General features: G+C 38.2%; 2 protein-coding genes across 2 annotated transcripts in view; both read right to left on the bottom strand.

Annotated features, from left to right (window-relative positions):
- Window positions 1-8,025, bottom strand: part of myom3 (myomesin 3) — a 21,192-nt gene extending 13,167 nt beyond the window's left edge. Inside the window, exons 1-6 of the mRNA XM_020590122.1 lie at window positions 8,015-8,025; window positions 7,813-7,934; window positions 7,158-7,345; window positions 3,891-4,017; window positions 465-646; window positions 44-158 (exon numbers count right to left, since the gene is read on the bottom strand). Coding sequence (XP_020445778.1) covers window positions 44-158; window positions 465-646; window positions 3,891-4,017; window positions 7,158-7,345; window positions 7,813-7,934; window positions 8,015-8,025 — 745 coding nt within the window. The remainder of the gene's footprint in view (window positions 1-43; window positions 159-464; window positions 647-3,890; window positions 4,018-7,157; window positions 7,346-7,812; window positions 7,935-8,014) is intronic.
- Window positions 8,026-8,438: 413 nt separating this feature from the next.
- Window positions 8,439-18,282, bottom strand: LOC109954638 (M-protein, striated muscle-like). Its single transcript, XM_020590121.1, has 6 exons — window positions 18,116-18,282; window positions 16,372-16,571; window positions 14,149-14,202; window positions 13,036-13,163; window positions 9,655-9,838; window positions 8,439-8,578 (listed from the first exon to the last, which is right to left on the bottom strand). Exons 1-6 carry the CDS (start codon window positions 18,280-18,282, stop codon window positions 8,439-8,441), a joined length of 873 nt encoding a protein of 290 aa, XP_020445777.1.
- Between the last annotated feature and the right edge of the window lie 645 nt (window positions 18,283-18,927).

Here is an 18,927-nt window from a genome sequence, read left to right as displayed (position 1 = left end):
AATGTGTCCAACAAGTCCTGGAGAGCATTTGTAAGTATCTGACCTGGTTTAATCTGGGCTGTGACTGGCTCAGAGGGCAGGGAGGCACAGCCCACTCCAGCCTCATTGACAGCAGATACACGGAGGCGGTACGTCTGACCTGCTTGAAGATCTGACACCTGTATAGCATAAAACAAACTATTTACTGGTCATTGTCATAATTAATAATGCCCATTAAAATGTTTACACCCACAAAAACATTAAATGAAATACTGAGACAAGGTGGGTTTTTAAAATATGAATTTTACTTATTGTTATTAAATGCATTCAGACTTTATACAACAAAAATGGCTAGCATTCTTAAATCAGATTGTGGAAAAACCTGTTTATAAATAATGAAAAAGCTTCAAATATATTAACACATTTTATCTGGTTAACTTTGTTATCTTGATCTGAAGCTTTAAGGGTTTTACAGTGTCACTCACCTTGTATTGTGTGTCAGAGATGGGCTTGTCATTCAAAGCAGTCCAGTTGTCTGATTGGTCACCCTGGCTGATTTCCAGCAAATACCCAGTGACAGGGCTTTGCCCTTCATATAATGGAGCGGCCCACAGCAGCACCAGGGAGTTGTTTCTCACGTCTCTGACCTGCAGGTCATAGGGGCAACCTGGGAGAAAGGAACGTATTATCAGGGTCAGTATTTTTGTATGTGTGTGTGGGGGGGGGACGGGGGACGCAGAGTGTGTGTCTGTGTGTGATAGTTTCACACTGAAATAAACTGCAAGAAAAATTAAAATCTAATGAAAAGAATATTGGCACTTGCTCAGTGACCATATCAAAAACCAACTTCAACAAGTCCTTTTGTCACCAAGGAAAGTTATAACAAAATACATAAGAGTAAAGTCAGAATGAGTACAGTGACTTTCTTTAATACCTCTGTGACTTCATGCCAGCATATTGTAACTAATTTGCCTAGTATTTTTTGGTCACTTTTAAATTATTAACTGTATAAAGGGAAGCCCATTTACCAAGATTAATGAGCTATGCTTTCAAAGTGTCATGTGTGAGAAAGACTCTCTCCATTTTCAATATTAATGTCACAAGAAGCCGATATGAGTGCGACAAGAGCTGCTGAGCAGTTTACTGAGCCACCACACACTGGAATAACTTTGTGGGTTAGTCTCTATGTGTGTATGTGTGTGTATTCCTTGTGGTACACAGAATGTGTGCTTGTAATAACAATGGTAGGGTGAGATTTCTAATCACTTCTAAAACTCCTATTTTATATTTATTGATTCAAGTTGACTTTCTTACTAAGATGTCTCTAAATGTTGTCCTTTCTCTGGGTAGTCACCACAGGTGCATGAGAGAAAACCTGAGTTGCCTTCAGGTTTTACTGTGCACTCAAAGCAATAATGAACAGCAGATATTTGTGGTACTGTAAATAGCATTCTATACTTTTTTGCCCTGGGTTTTGCTTCTCAGGCTACACACAGAAATGCCTTTTTTATTGGTGGATGTTGTGTCTGTCCATTACCCACACTTGTGGTATTGCACTTAAATGGATTTTCATGTGGTACCAGGTGTATCCCACAAGTTGCCATGGTCTAGACCAGGCCAGTTGTTGGCAGTATTGCACCTAAAGGATGATGTTAGGACTTATGGTAATCAAGAAACATGAAGAATTATTATTCATGTCCAAACACTACAAAGTTGTGGCAGAACCACACATGGTTATCACAGTACTGTAAATTATATTGACAATCTATTGTCCTCAAAGAGACTGATAAGAGTAATATTGTTATCTGACACTGTCAAGAGAAATATATCCTTTTATCAAAGATTTTGAGAAATATGTGCAAATACTGCAAGTGTGGGTATTAGGACAGATCTACTGTTATGTGCTGTATGCAGGCTGAAAACAATATCAGTACATACTACTCAGAAATGAAAATGTACCTCCACCTCCTTTGTGTGTTTTTCAAATTAAAAAAAATACAGTTAACATTCTCTTTAGGATGCATAAGTAAAACATTTCTCAATGTGGGGGCAGTAAAGAACATACAGTAGTTCCTTGTTATAATGATTTTTTAATACAACCATTATTTATAATGTCTATCAAAGAAATTAAATATGGTTCTCTAACTACATTAACAGTCATTAGTACAAAAAGCACAATATTCAAATTTATCATTATTTCTTAAGTGCTAGACTATGTAAGTGTGTCTAAAAATACAAGTTAAATTTTATGTATTTCTGAAACCAAAACCAAATACATTTGTACTCATGCATTTTTCATGAGACTCCTTTCTGGCTCCTGCAGGTAAATGTGTTTTTGTTTGCTATCATTCAGAGCAGTTGCACATGTAGGGTCACTTTAGCTGATAGTGGAACAGAGCAGAGATACGAGCTACCAGCCAAGCTAATATTAAATGATGTCATATAATAAATTCCACTAACTACCTCCAACTCCGTGCTGTTATTTCAGCTACTGTATGAGGTGCTTTACTGCTGATCTCAGCCACCATTTTGCCCTTTAATAGCATAATATGCATTTAGCCAGATTTTATTCTGGTATCTCATAACGACCTGCTTATTTACTTGTGAAATGACCATGTGCACTTTTAATGGCATCTTTTTAAATATAAAGAAAATGGTAGTGAGTGGTAATGGGTCCTCCAATTGATGGAGGACCCATTACCATCCATCTCACCTCCCTTTCCAAGCCAGGGTCAATAAACCTTTTGTTGCTCTGAAATAACCGGATTGTGTCAAAATAAAAAACTCATTTCCAAAGGCCTCTCATCATCACATCATCCTCCACTCAACATGAAGCCTCCAGTGCACATACACAGAGAATGGACTTTATAGTGAGTTAGAAGAAATCGTGTGTCAAGTCATTAAACTTTTATGAAAGTATTAGGGCCATTAAGGAAAAGAAAAGGAAAGGATGCAGGGTTTATTTTTTAATTTTGTATGTCAAGTAAAACGTCAAAGTGCTGAGACTAAAGTCATACTTATACAACTTGACATTTTTTCTGGAAATGATATTTCAACTTTATTCTTGACATTTCGACTTTATTCTAGATAAGCAAACTTAAAGGCTGGTCATTTTTTATATTAAAGGTATTTTCAGCAGTCTCCATACAGACACTAAAACTGATTTTATAAACTGTGACTCTACTCACAGTTAATGTCTGTCAGCTGTCAGTCCTGGATTAGCTTGTTCATCTGTATGATAGATCTTCTTTGTTGCTCAAAAATGATGAAAAACAGGGAAAGACTTTGCTGCACTGGGTGTTTCAGAATGAAACACCAGACCCAACTATGCTGGCCCAGAGTCTCTGTACAGCCATAATTTCTTAAAGAGTCAGAGTCAAGTGTACATGCACAAGATTTCTGCTTTGATTACATTGCACCAACGTTGCTAATGAAGAAATACAGTATGTCGCAGCGGTGTGTTTCCCTGATGTGTTTTTAATCTTTGTATGGAGATTGCTAAAAATACTATTAATAAAAAAAATGTCCGGCTTTATCCTTTAAAAAGAAAAGCCTTCCTCCTCTAATTTTTCTTCCTCATTTTGGCCCTAATACTCCCTCTTACAAGGGTGTATTAATGTCGCTTTCTAACCAAAAATCGTTTGTAGAAAAACCATATACGACACAGATTATTATTCAAAGCAGATTATTTTGTGGGCCAGAGGAGATTTAAAAAACATAAAACAGTGACAAGCAAGATAATGTGCAAGAGCTTTTTCAGCTGCTTTTTTGTTTCATTTGTGACGCTGTCCATTGTACCTGTCACATTCAGATGTGTAGACATTCTTTTCTGATTTAATACTTACAGTGTTAACAAGGATCACTCTGTATAATGAGTTTGTTTTCAAAGTGGACTGACAGTATTTCCTCACCTGGCTCTGGCATTGTCCACTTCTCACACAGGAAAGCTTCACTGGGCTCAGAGGGCTTCCCGACGCCGGCCATATTGGCAGCAAACACACGGAACTCGTAGAAATGCCCACTAGACAAGTTGCACACCTATTAAAATAGACCAGGCATAAAGGTAGTGTGCACAAATTGAGCTGCAGACAGACAGGTCCATGTAAAATGCATAGTAAACTAAAGCAGCTAAACTAAATTCAATCCTATTATACGTAAGCTATACAGAGCGGCCATTCTGATCCTGGGTAATCTTTACTTTCACAGCTGAGAACTAGTATTTATGCTCTTGCTACTGAGTTTAGTATATTCAAAACTAAAAAGAGGGAAATTGATGGGAGAAGTAGAAAGTTATTTCCTTGTGTACTACTCATTAAAAATTTCAATTTTCCATCACACAGCTTGACAACCTTGAAATATTCTGGTGTATGGATAATCAAAGGTTGTAACAGTTGCTCAGTACTGAGGTATTTAATTTTGCTAACTCAAAAGCTTGAAAGAGAAGTTGGAGCATTTATTTTTGTAGAATTTGTTGTATCTTTGTACAATAAATAAGAATTCAGCTATTTCCACAGCTTCCTTGTTTAATTCTATAGCAAACCATATGCATGACAAAAGAACATGTAGCTTTCTGGAAGAACAGAGCATTATTTTAACGGTGTGTGATTAAACCAACACATTTAGCCACGTCCTTAGATAAGAATGACTCTGTGACAGTGGGCCCAGTTGTCACTAAGGCTTTCTTCAAGGAAAATTTGGATCAGTTGTCACATCTTACAGGAGCAAATCTTCCAGCTTGTACAGTCTCACCTCTTCAGACTCATACAGGCATTTTACAAGGCATTAGCTGTGCTGCTGCTGACAACACAGTGTTTTTTTTGTTTGGGAACAGACAAGACTCAGCCTTATTGATCTTTTAGTTGATCATCCTGTTCACACCTACTTAGAATTTAAGGCCATTAATATGAACATTTGTGAATTTGTTGCTGCTCTTCTCTCTTCTGGCAATTTTTTGACACAGCCAGAGGGACCTTGTTTGAAACCAATAGCAATTGCTATCTAAAAATCAATTTCCCCACACCTAGGACCCCTGTCATGATTTATAAATCCTTCTCTAATCACATTTAGGTAGAATGACAACCTTCTTCTCAGGTCGATATACAGTCCAGCCCAAGAAATACAAAGATTGTCTGTCAAAAATTTATGGAAGAAAGAACATCTTTCATCCACTAGATGGCAAACAGGCTGCATTTGATAAGTTCATATATATATTTTCCCTCCAAGAGGGAAACTCTTTTGCTTGAAGTGCAGGGAGCACCTTTCTATTTTGTGTTCTGCTCAAACATGAGCAGGTTTGGTTTTGGGGAGACCGATCAAATTATCTGTGCTTCACCAGGACTAGTCCCGCATTTTATATAAACTTTTAGCACTGATGAAAAGTAACTAGGTCCCAAGTGATAGTATTTTACTTGTGTGTTTCCATTTGCTTCTACATACCTTTGATAGGGAAATATTGTACTTCTACTATAGTACAATTTTTACATCCATTGATTTTCAATATTTTTGGCTTGTGCCCCAAGCAATAATCAATGTGTAGTCTAGCGTTCTCAGATGGTTTCATCTGAACAACTGTTCTTGGCTCAAAGCTGTAAAAGTAGCCAATACTTCACAAAAAAAGCAGCAATTAGAGGAAAGTTCAAAACATGAATGGAAATCTCAATAAGTTTGTTTTACTCCTGCCTCATTGATTCATCTCACAACTCTTCAAATTGACTTTGTGACCCAGGAGATCACCCACTAGGTTAGAAACTACTGGTCTAAGCTACCAAACTGTAAAGTAGTTACAACGACCTCCACATTTCTAAGCAGAATAAACCTTTACATTGCATATTTTAAGTACATTTTGCTGATAATATATAAGCACTTTGATTTGACTAGGATGTTTCTTGTATAACTTCTAATGGAATAATTTTACAGTGTTATATTTGTAATTGTAAATTATTTGTCTAATTGTAGACTCTCTGTGGTGGATTATCAGTCTAAGGAGAGACAAATCACAAATGTTTTTGTTTTGATGAAGCAGGGTCAGTGACATTCCTTTCTGACAGTTAATCATACATTGCCTGCACAAACTCAATCCAGAAATAGAAAAGAGGCCATGAGACAAAATTACAGCACAACCAGCATTCTAACTCTAATTTGCATCCAGAAATTTACCAACTTGACTAAAATAACTGTAGAAAACAGCTCATGTTGGAAGCAGAGCCTGCACTTTGTGAAGATATGAGTTTGGAAATTGCTCATTTAGCCCAAAAGGGGGAGCTGCATGTTCTCAGGAGATGCTTCCTTCTAAGAAAGAGGTCTCCGATCTAAAAGGCCCTGCACTTCACAACATGTAGGGATGATTTTGATGTACAGTGGCACCGTCATTTTCTTTCTAATTGGATTTGCCTTTGTTCTTCCCAGGAGCTAAAAACAGCCACTCACACATAACACAACTGCGCAGTGTTTAATTACAGAGTACCTGTAATTGCCCGGAGACAGGTTAAACATTTAACTTTCCTCTGGGTCTCCATGGACACGGCTTGTTGCCTAGTGACACAGCCAGTGTGGATGAGGGAGCTTTACCCAATATTGCCATTTTTTAAGGCAAGTGCTTAATGCAGAGACGAATTACACTTTTCTGCCAGTTTATTAGGTACCCCAAGGTAAAACTAATTTAGTTTAACACAACAGTCCTGTAATAAATCCTCCCTCCATCAAAGTAATAACGCTCAGTTTGTGTAATAGCAGTGGTAAGTAAATACCTCAGTAATCTGTATGTGAAAAACTGGTGATATTTTACAAAATACTAGACATCAAATTTTGAAATGACTTTACTCAATACCAAATACTTGCAAAAATGTGTAAATATACACTTCAACCTGCTAGATAATCATTCTACCCTTTGACCACTAATTTCCTCCTTATGCTATTGAACTTAGTGTTGGTTGTAAAAAGCTGCTGCCACAAATATATGGATTCATTTTTTACAAGAGGACTGTCAAAAAAAATTTAGAACACAGGTTGAATACAGGTTGATGGCACCAACCACTCAAATAGTAGTTGAAGTGAACCTCATGGTGGTACTTCAGGGCCCTGTCCAGTAAAATATTTCAGTCTGGACCAAAGTGACAAGCTAACCATCCTTAGTGCCATGCCACTATACCATAACTACATCATGTTAGAGGTTTACTGACCTTAAACTGTCTCTCTTTGGTAGGCTTGATGTTGACTTCTCTCCACATTTTCATGTCCTTTTCCCGCTGGTCCAGGTAGTAGCCACGTACAGAAGCTCCCCCATTACACACAGGGGCCCTCCAGCCCAACACCATTTCTGATCCAGTGCACAGCAGCAGGGTGATGGCAGATGGAGCAGAAGGAACACCTGAAACAAGGAAGGAATTTAAAAATTTGTTTTTAAAGACATACGTGATAGAAGCACTACTCTCAGCAGCAAACCATTCTTGCTAAACAGACTGAGAGATGCTAAAAACTCCCTGACAACTTCTGCCCAAAGTTTGTATCTCTAACTCTAGGCTTTGTATGAAGAAATATTCAACAGATTTTTTTATTTGATAGAATGCATTCCTCATAAAAGCTGGACTTCAGCCACTAATCTCCAGGTAATAGCAGAGTGGCCGAATGAATGTGAAAATATTCTCGCAGTGAATAGCAAAAAGGAAATCATTATTGAACTTCACCGCAGGCTACACAGAGCATATTATCTGAGAGGGCAACACAGGAAGAAGGATCGATACAGTAGCTCTTGAACAGGTGCAGTATGTCAGCACATTAGAACAAACATTAATTTTATGCCCACTCTCTTGTGTCTTGGATGGCAGATGGACTTACGAATGGCTGATTTGACGAGTATGGGCTGAGACTCATCTGAATAGCTGCTGTTTCCTGCTCGGCCCACAGACTTCACCCTAAACACATATTCTTTTCCAGTCTTGAGACCATGGACAATAAACCTGAGGGGGGAGAGAAAATGTTTAGGCAGAGTGAATGGTGAAACAGATGATGTCACCATCTATTACACCGTTTATTAAACCTTTGGCTCATTGTAACTACCTGCTTGGAAATTTTAGATAGATGTCTGTGCTAAAGGAAGATCTACTGCAAGCACTGCTTACTTTGTTTAAAAGTAAAACAGTAATTTGTTCGTACGCTCTTGTAACAAATTGTATATGTCTGCCAGCTGTGATCAGTTTAACTGAAAAAGACAAGTGAGGGGGCAAAATTATACAGTAACTCATGAAAAAGAGCAAAGATTAGAGAAAACTATGGAGAAATAAATGTTATTTTGTGGCAGTTTGGGTATTTTGTGTGCTTTTGAATCCTACTAATCGTATCACAACTTGCCACCCCTTGTGTAGGTCCCATATCGCCCTGGTTGTGCACTACTTATTTATAATATATCTACTTTGCAAAACAATTTTTCTCGCAGCTAATCAGAAACATGTTAACAAATGTCATCACAACTCTTTGCCAGTTTCACTGTAGTACATGTAGTATCCCAAGATATTGTCTTTTTCTTTGGGCTCCCGCCACTGGAGCAGCACCGAGGTGTTTGTGTCTCTGATGGCCATGACAGAGTGAGGTGGAGCTGGCAAAGCTAATGGGAATCCAATGGAAAAAAATATCAGCTACAACTGTAAAAGCTGAAATTATCAAATGAAAAGTGACCATAAGAGACAAGCCATTCAATTCTTACTGATTTTGGAAAATTCATGTTGATATTTAAAATACCAGGAAGTATCTTTCACAGACACAGAGGAACTGAACCTGATGCTACATTAAGTCAGTGGGTCTGACGTTAAGCTGCTGAGCAGTGGTGACTTAATTATTGTACTAAAATACAGCTTTGAGATACTGTACTTACACTTCAGTTGAGCATTTTCATTAAGTGCTGCTTTATACTTATACCCCACTGCAATTTAGAGGGAAATACTGAACTGTTCCCTTCACTACATTTATCTGTACTTACTAGCTAGTTTGCAGACACATCTTTTAGATATAGAATACGTGATCCACAAATAAAACATAATGTATTTTATAAATGTAAAACCACCCCCTAGGAAGTAGCTTGAGTTATCTCCACTTAAATTATTACATCAATAATTATAATTAAACATGATAACATGACATACTGCAAGGAGTTATGTTTCATTATGAGAACTTTTGCTTTTGATTTGTAATGATAATACTTCTCTACATTCACTTGACTAAAATGTGTATTTGTAAAACTGTGTATTTGTACACTGTAGTACTGCAGCTTTGAACTGCAGGATCTTACATCTTTCACCACTGCTGCTCAGGGAGCTGGATGATAGTGTAGACATTTACTAAGTTGAATTATTATAATCAGATAAGCCTCAATTCATTGATGGGCCTTGAAACATAAACCAAACATACCATAGGCCTGCTCATATTACTAAACTAATCACTGTTCTTCTTAAACTTGAGGTATAAATATCCACACTGTGGTTGAGTGTGGTGTAAGGAAATACAGACAATTTCAAAAACACAAAGCTCAAGAAATTCATACAGCAATATCTGTCATAAGAATCCTTCACATTGTAATTCAGTGTGCACAACTTCAGCAGGTCCAGTAGGTGAAAGAATCAGTTTTACAAAATCTTACTAACCTTTTAAACATGGGTAGCAGGACATGATGGAGCATATTCTCACCTTCTGGCTTTCCCAAGGAGATGGGTGCGCTCGGCTCAGAGGGGTCACTGATGCCATACTTGTTGACGGAACGCACTCTGAAGCAGTACTGCTTGTCCGTGACCAAGTCAAACACTGGGAACCTGGGAGAGCTTACCGTCATGTCCAGACTGGCCAGCTCCCAGTTGCTCTTTTCTGCCAGGGACTGATATAAGTACAGCAGTAAAAAAACAAACAAACACAAAGTTAATTTTAAAAGCACCATCTGCCTCAAGGACTTGTTCATTATTCAGTATCCTTTAAAGATGCTGGAGGCTCAATCTGCACAAGACTGAGTGACAGACGAGACGCTCTGTAAAAACCTCATAAATCATTTTAATTTCACACCATCACTTATAGTTAGCTGGTGTAGTTTTGGAACAAACCACCTATTGTAACACACAGACAAGAGGAATAAAGATTAGGAGTTTGGTGTGACAGACAAAGACAAGGCAGAAACGGATTCAGAAGACAGTCACACCAAGACAAAGCCAAGCAGGTACACTAAGGACAACCAGTGACTCATTTTGTCAACTTTTCATCTTTGCCAATACATCATTTTTGCTGATGGTACTCTATTATACTAACATTCTCTGTTATAGTCTGTTTTAAATTCCCCTCCTCTATATTACTGTTATATCCTCTAACAATAGAATGGGTATGTCAAAGAGATCAAAGATTATAAGGTGCTTGCTCAGGGGAGAAAGGGATATTTGACTGTTCCCTTCATTATATAAGAGGGAGTGAAGCAGCTGATTTTAGTAATTTCAGATGCCTTTGACAGATTTGACAGTTTTATTACCCCAGTAACTTCTAAAAGTCCAATAAAATGTATGAATGGAGTCTAAAGGCAGTTTTCTGTTTATTGGAGCTTGAAGCTATGTCTGGGTTGATACTGGAGAGGCCAGTCCTTGCACTTTGCTGTATCCGAAGATAATTTGGTTATTTTGGCATCATTTTGAACTTTGAATCTGAAAATACAACATTTATTTGCTTTATTTGCTTTTACAGTTACTACCTTAAATACATAACTTAAATGCTGCTATACAAGTCAAGACCAGAATATGCTGTAGTCCGGTTTGTCTTAAACCTTCAGATCTCAGATCCAAGTAGTTTTAGAAAGTAAAAGTTCTTTCAGGTATGCAAGAAAGAAAATCAAACCCCTAGTGCCAAAGCGCACGGCGTGGAAGAGCAACATCAAGGTGAGCTTGCTTCTAATGAGTTCACAAATTCACAGTTAAACTGACACCACAGTGGCATAAGTGTGTGTGTGTTTTCCTCCTCTCGCTTCCCACCAAGGTGGAGGTAATGTTTATTTGTTGTTCACAACATAACTCCATAACTCAAAAAGTAATAAGTGCATTTTGATGACATTTTTTTGGAGAGTTAGGACGAGGCCCATGGAACAATCCATTAGATTCTGGTACTGAGTGGATCCAGGATTTTTTTTGTTTTGTTTTATAAAGAATTTTCTACCATTGTGAGATAGGGCCAATTTCAATATTTTTGCTCTAACTCTATTCATAATGCCTGCAACGCTTGGACAGAAATTGCACAATAACATACACATAAGATCTACAGGACTACACACCAAAGGCTGGTTTGGATCCAAGTAATATTACAGATCTGCTGATCCAGAATGTTCAAATTTATAGAGCTCTCAGACACCTTTCTACTGTGAGACAAACAACGCTACAGACTTACAACATCAAATTCTAGCTGAAACTCTGCTGACTCAGGAGGGTGTCAACAGATTTGACATATCTCCTAAAGTTACTGAGCTTGATTCTGAAGAAAACCGCCAATACTGAAATATTGTTTTTCTTAAATAACTTTGAAACTAATAATGATATCAATGGTTCTCTTGGTCAAGGAATCAAATTATGATGGTCAGACTATTATGGGAATATTGATTTTAGATGGAATGGCATTATAGCTACAGTGATCTACCTTGGCAGAGGTTTGCACTCTCTGAGTGCTGTCTAGTTAGTGCTGTGGTCAGGAGTTGTGCAGTTAATTTGGCTCATGTACCAGCAATGGATTGAACAGACCTCACCAGAGACTGGAGGAAGTGATGATGCAAGAACACTGATCCTTGTGTTCAGTAGATGTGCAGGTATTACTAATTATAATAGTAGTTTGTATTTGAATATATTTTTACCTGTGTATGTGTGTGTGTGTGTGAGCGGTAGCATGTACTGTATCCGACTGTGTCAGTGGAATAGGGTGAGGGTGTGTGTTTTTTTTGTTTCCTGTACAAGAGCAAAAAGCTCCACAGTTAGGACATCTTCCTGCTCATCATATCTCTTACACGTCATTACAGAGCATCTTTAGCATTAATTTAGCGTCATGCTTCCGGCGCCCTATGAATCGAAATCTAAACTTCACTTTCATTTTTCTTTTATTTTGCTCGCCTCCAACTTGTTGTCTCTTTACAGTAGCTGTTAGCTAACAAATGGCTGGATGGATCATCAGCATACTTGATACAGACATTGGTGGGGACCAATCCTAAAGTGATTTTTGGCTGAAAAAGGTCAGAGGTCAAGGTCACAAAAAAATAAAGAAAATGACAAAAATCCCTATCTTTAACAAAGGGCAAAATTTTAAAAAATTTATATCTTCATCAAAAGTTATCAAAATCATTTAACACACATATGTAGGGTGGCAATGTTTATAATCAGACCAAGTTTCATCTGGATCTGACAGCCATTTAAACTCATCATTGAAATTTCATGCACATTTTCTGCCATAACTTGGCCTATAATGAAGATAGAAGCTTGAAATGTTCAGGTAAGATGCACAGTAGAACTGCCTCACAAGAGACTCATCTGGAACCCAGCTTGATCCTACTGTGGATTGGATTGTTGACAAGTCAACGTTATAAATTTTTTTTTTCTGGATCAAAGATTTTTGGACACATTTTGTGTTGTTCTGGATCTCATTTTTCACAAGGGACCCACCTGCATGAGCGACTGTTGTGCCTTAGGGGAGGTATGTGTGCTCTCTGAGTGCTCTAGATGTCACTGCTGTGTCTTTTGTTGACAAATCGTTGACACTTTGGCCAACTCTAGTTGTTTTTTTTCAATTGTGCTCAATAAACACATTTGATTTGAGCAAAACTTTTACCAAAAAGTGAACTGCATATGATAGATTTCCTATCTGAAGCCAGTTTCAAGTCTCTGCAAGTTGATTTCTTCTTGCTCTAACATGGCCTAGAATGGCTAGAGGTGAGAAATCAATCTAAAAGCTTTACCATTACTGTAGACAACCAAGGTCCACAGAGTTATTGTAATATGAATATGAATATGTATGTGATGCGTATGTGTGTGTGTGTGTATGAGAGAAAGAGAGAGGAAAACTCACCTGCTCCACATAGTAGTTGAGCGGCTCCCTGCCTCTGGGTTCAGGCTCAGTCCAGCTTAGCACCATGTAGGTGTCGCTCACCTCACAGGCGTGGACATTAGTAGGAGGAAAGGGAATTTTGACTTGACCTGCAGAGCAAAAAGAGGAAGAAGAGGAGGAGGAGGAGGAGGAGGAGGAGGGTGAAGAAAAAGGTTAGAACAAGATAAGTTAGAAGGAAAGTGGAGTGAGAAAAGTGCCAGAGGAGGTTTTGCTTTTAGTTCTCTTTTTGTTAAAATCTCTGCATCAGGACGTTTTATGCTTTGTGTGCTGGACTATTAGATTTATATAATTTACTGCCCCCAATCTCACCATTCCTAATCTATAGTACACCAAATGACCTAATGTATAGTCAAATGGTTTGAGTGAGCACACTTTAAGTGACACTCCAAAGTCAAACTATTAAAGGACAGCGGATTTAGTCACAAGTGCTTAATTTTTGTGCTTGTCTCTGTTTGTATCCCCTGAAAATGTGTAGAGTTGCAGTGTGGATCAGAGAGGAGCTCCAGACCAAAGAGGTTTGATGGCTGAAGGTTGATATCACAAGTCTGATTCAGTGTAACTCTGTATTTTGCTCTTTGCCATTTGATTACTAAAAAGCTGCACGCACATGCATGCTCTCTCCTTTGCACATGTACACACCTGCTACTCTAAACCTTTATCAAAAATAGGCTGAATAGACTCCCACTGGCACATGCATCTTCTGGTTGCTTCCTCAAACTTCATACTCCTGTTCCTTTATTTCTCTCTCTGCCCAGGAGCTACATTCTCAAGCTAGTAGACATCTTCATAAGCATTGACACTACCTTGGGCCATTATGTGTATTTACCAGGACACCACCAGGGACTGTTCATTCTTTTCACTTCTGTAAATGGAACAAATGCTTATTGCCTCAGCCATGTAATTACTGCAAATTGTTGTTGAACTGAATATGAAGATGCATTAAGCCACAAGCTTGAGGAAACCTACGGTACTGGTGAGAGGTGAACACCCTATGTGCCAGTCAAACACAGGGGCTGTTTAAAATCAGGGATGACAATGTTCAAATGACATCCTTTTATAACACAGCATTCTCACCTTCCAGTTCATCCTTTGTGATGGTGATTGTCTTTCCGTTCTCCACTTCGATAACTATTAAAGGACAAGAGACACATACAGAGGAAGGTCAGGAGCAGAGGGAATAAAGAGGGGAGTGATATCAGGGTAATGAACTTATATAAGAGCCCATGATAACACTATTAGTGTTAATGTTAGAGGAGCAGCCAGCTGTTAAGGCAGCAAGAGCCAGAAATATACAAAGAAGGGAGAGAGAGAAACATGGAAGGATTGAGAGCAGGCCGGATGGTAAGTCAGCCTTCTGTCTGTCCTACATCTATGTGTGAAGATCCACATCAGGACCAGGACTCATCTATCCTCCCTCTAACACACACACTCACTCACAGGCCACACACACACAAACACACACAGTGATCTACATTACAGCTCTTTTGACTGTTCTCATCCCTCCACTGTATAAAATATTTAAGTATCACCTTAAAAGTAACCTTTAAAGAACCAAGTTTCTTTGTAGGTATAACATGAAATCCGAGGCAGATGACATGAATTAACAGTAGAGATGAGTCACCGACACATTACTGATTCTCTCTGTAGTAGCAGGTAAAGATGAGTGACAAATTAAAGGAAAAGCCAGAATAAATGGTTGGAGAACTAATGAGGAAGCTTGATAAAGGACTTGAGGGGTCACTGGGTGGTTCAGTGAGTATGAAAATGATATGTACTTTATGCTGTGGCCTTCACAGTCATGGAATGTTGTCTTGAGCCTTTAGCCTCAAGCTGAGATGAGGAGATGTTCTTTCTAACTCCATGCTTTAAGATCTTTTTTTTTTTTTACATTTTATTTCATTTTAAAATGGTGTCTATGCATACTACTCCCACTGGACCTGCAAAAAGTTTTATACAATAGTACAACATATCCAGTAGTTCTCCTCTAAGACCAGTAAACAGAATTTGATGTGTAAAACTGGTGGAGGTCTGCTTTAACATTGGCTTTTGCAAATGAGACAAGCACTTTAAGCAAGTATAAGTATAAGCAAGTCTTGTAGGCTGACAGGTAACTCATTAATGGACAGATGTAGTGACTGATCTTTCATCATCACAATTACATGTACCCACTAATCATATTTAGAAGATTAATAACAGGCTATGATGTACATTACTGCAGTATGTGTTTATCTTCTTTGATGAGTTCCCAAAGAAATAGCTGGTAATGAGCATCGACAGCACCTCATAATGGACCTCGTATATCATTATGAACAGGTAGAAGCGAGAGACAAAAGAAACAACTTGCTATAATAATATAGGGAGGTAATTATTATGTGGCCACTATGTTTCATTCCATTTTTTAAAGAAAACGCCACTAAAATATGCGGAACAGGGATCAACATGCCTTTTTTTAAAACTGCTTTTCACTTCCTGATTGATCATGGAACTGTCCCTGTACTCATACAGCCATTGACAAAGAAACAGGGGCAGAGCTAGAAATTTTTGGATGGGGTGTGAGGGCTGCAGCACAGACTCAGAGAGGGGTGCACATTTAAAATACATGTAAAAAAAAGTTAATTAAATCTCTAGTTCTATGAAATAATAATGTAAAAAATGAGACACGTAACGTTTTCTTTAGCTAACTTTGGCTGTGCTCCTTATTTACGTCACTGTGGCACAGTGGTTCCCCCTACTGAGGCGAATCATGCCAAGTACTCAACAACAACACATTTGGAGAAATGAATGCAAGTATCAGGCTGCATGCATGATACAAAATAAAACTGTGACTTTTAATTGTAAACAGGGCATTGCTGTAAATGAAAAGGTATGTTCAATCATCTTATAGGAAATTGTATAAATAATTAAATAAATAAATAAATGATTTTGCCAATATCAACTATAAAGCACCAGAAAAAATGCTACTTGTATTTAAGGAAACAATTTGTCACTGTTTTTCATTTTTCATTCATTAATACTGACAAGCCAGTGTCACCCCTGGCCACTCCACTGGCCACGTCCATACACACAAATATGTTGCCATGGTTACTGTACAATATTATATAAATGTATAAATCAGTACATAGGAATTTATTAGTGGGTTAGCGTTTGACTCCATCCTAAATCACATACAGTATCTACTATAACAAAATCATAAGCACACGAAAAATTCTGATGTACTTTCATACCACAAACAAACCAAATGGTACTTTATCTTTAAATTTGCTGATAATTTGACTGTCAGTGTGTGCAATGAGGTACCCATGGTTCTGGTGTGTTCCAGGGGGTCTGCAGTGAGGACGGGCTCAGTGGCCTTAGAGGGGCGTCCTGCACCAGCCTGGTTAACTGCACGAACTCTGAACTGGTACAGAGTCCCTTCTTTTAGCCCAAACACAGGGTAGTGGCACATTTTCTGAATATGTACATTGCAGCGAACCCACACACCCTGACCCAAGTCTAATCTGAAAGAGAGAAAGAAAGAGATCATTGTATGCAATACTGCATTTACATGATGAAATAAAAAAAGGGAAAAAACCCAAGACATTGGAATAAGAAGTAAACAAAGCAGTAAACGCATGATGTTTGTACCACTTTATGTGCAGTCCATAGGGTAGCCTACAACATTATAAAACCAATTGTAGCCTGCACAACTACACATTTCACTCAGTAAATACCCCACTAAGGCCCATAATTGTGACCAAAGACCATAATGTAAAAGTAATGGGCCTCTCAGCACAGTAAAAACTGATTTTTAAAGTGGACTAAGATCAGATTATACAACATTGATAACAAACTATTGCCACTTGCAGTAAACAAAGGCAGAAAACAGTGCAGTTTTCTAACCAGAAGGCAGTTGCTAGGGAACTGGCAATCTCACATTTTTCCTTCCGCACCCAATAACCAATAACATTTGGGAGATGTATCTTCTACACTGAATAAAGAAGCTGTGCAAGGCACAAACACACAAGTGTACAACACGCACACAAAACTTGAATACCGTTTAACGACAATGAGTTCACATGAAAATAAACACACCAATGCACAAAAGAACGTGATAGAAATGCACTAATGCAAACATGCTTTCTCTTGCTCTTTCAACACATTTATTACAACACACTGACACACAAACATACACACATGAACACATGTACAGAAGAGTCCTAACTGATTGGTGTTGGTGACATGTACAGCACCTGCTCTTGTTGTTAACATAGCGCTGATGGCTGATAATTACCATCTATACCATCCATCTGATGCGAAGCTGCCAAATGATTATTACACCACTGCTAGTGGCCACCGCCGTCTTTCCCTGCTCCAGTCCAATTTTTTCACCAGCACACAGAGCAAAGTAAGACTCAGTCATATAGTTTTACTCTAGGTCTAAAGTGACTTGCAACACTGTAAATAAATGTACAGTAAATACTGTCTTAAGTAAGCCTGGAGAATAAGTCAATGTGAGTTCAGTGTTTGCGGTCATGAAAAATTACCATTACATTCACTTTTATTTTGACTCTAAAGGTTTGCTTCTACACTTATAATAATCTAAAAATCCCAGATTTGGTCTTGGGTGACATTTTTAACATATTTTTCTGTACAATTGATTATTATTTGGAAGGATAGCCCTCAATGGATCAATGGATTTAACTATTTTTCAAACAGAAATAACAATCTCTGAGGTGAGCTTTCCACTTGAAAAGATTTGTTGCTTTTCTTTTAATAACATTATGCATTTAGGTTTTTAAACAGCTGATCAGACAATATAAAATATTTTTATGTTCAACTTGGTATTATATATTGTATATTATGAATGCATGCATATTTCTACCCTAGCTCGACAGTCAGACTTGATTTGTCAGAGAGGTGGAGAAAAAAAAACTCCATCAGCTGAGGAACACTCCGGAACAGATGTACCCTGTGGTCTGATTGTTTTATCAGCTACTGCTCAATGTCAAGCATGAACTTTCAGTCTCAAGGGTCATTATGTGTCATGCAGAATAATCCTCACTTTTCCACATAATAACCGTCCACAGGTGAGGCTCCATCAGCACTGGGTGGCTGCCAGGTAAGGAAGACGTAGTCCTTGTTGACATCAGATACTTTGACAGCCAGAGGAGAAGCGGGTCCTCCCAACACTGCAGCTGACGCATCTGAAGAGCAGCAGCATAAAGTCATTTAGAGGTGGAACAATGAAAGAGCACGACCTAACTGGAAAACTGTTGACAACAGTGGGAGGATAAAGGTAGACAGGAGGAGGTGAGATGTAGAAACAAGACAGGATGATGCTGGTGGAGTGTGACTATAGTGAAATTTAAAGTAATCAAGCTCATTTAAACCAACCATTTAAATAATAATCTGGGTCACATAGCGAAAGACAGTGACTAAGACAGAGGAAGTACAGGGAGTAACAGGTCTGTACTGCTGGAGCTGAAACAAAGAGCTGTGTTTTGCTCTGAAAAAAATGAACAATGTGAAGAAATAACCTTTGGCTTTAAAAATTGTTATGGGAACTTTTCACTGTCTTCTGGCATTTTACAAACCAAATGATTAACAGATGAATCAAGAAAGTTGCATCCCTACTGGACATACAGTATATGATCATAAGTGGATGTGATGAGACAGAGAAAGGAGCAAAAAAATGAAGAAATTATGTTAAGCGGATTGACTCGATTGGTTGTGACATTTATCTGAATCTTTTTCTTGAGGCACACTTTTCTTTTTAACAGGACTGAAGTCAACATCAAGCACAGCTCTTTCCTGTTTTAAATGTGTATCTTCACCTGCTCTCCCTCCTTTTCCTCCTTCTCACTCATTTGTTTT

Source organism: Monopterus albus, unplaced genomic scaffold, assembly GCF_001952655.1.
Source record: "Monopterus albus unplaced genomic scaffold, M_albus_1.0 scaffold11.1, whole genome shotgun sequence".
Lineage (NCBI taxonomy): Eukaryota > Metazoa > Chordata > Actinopteri > Synbranchiformes > Synbranchidae > Monopterus > Monopterus albus.
This window is presented reverse-complemented; position numbering and strand designations above follow the sequence as displayed.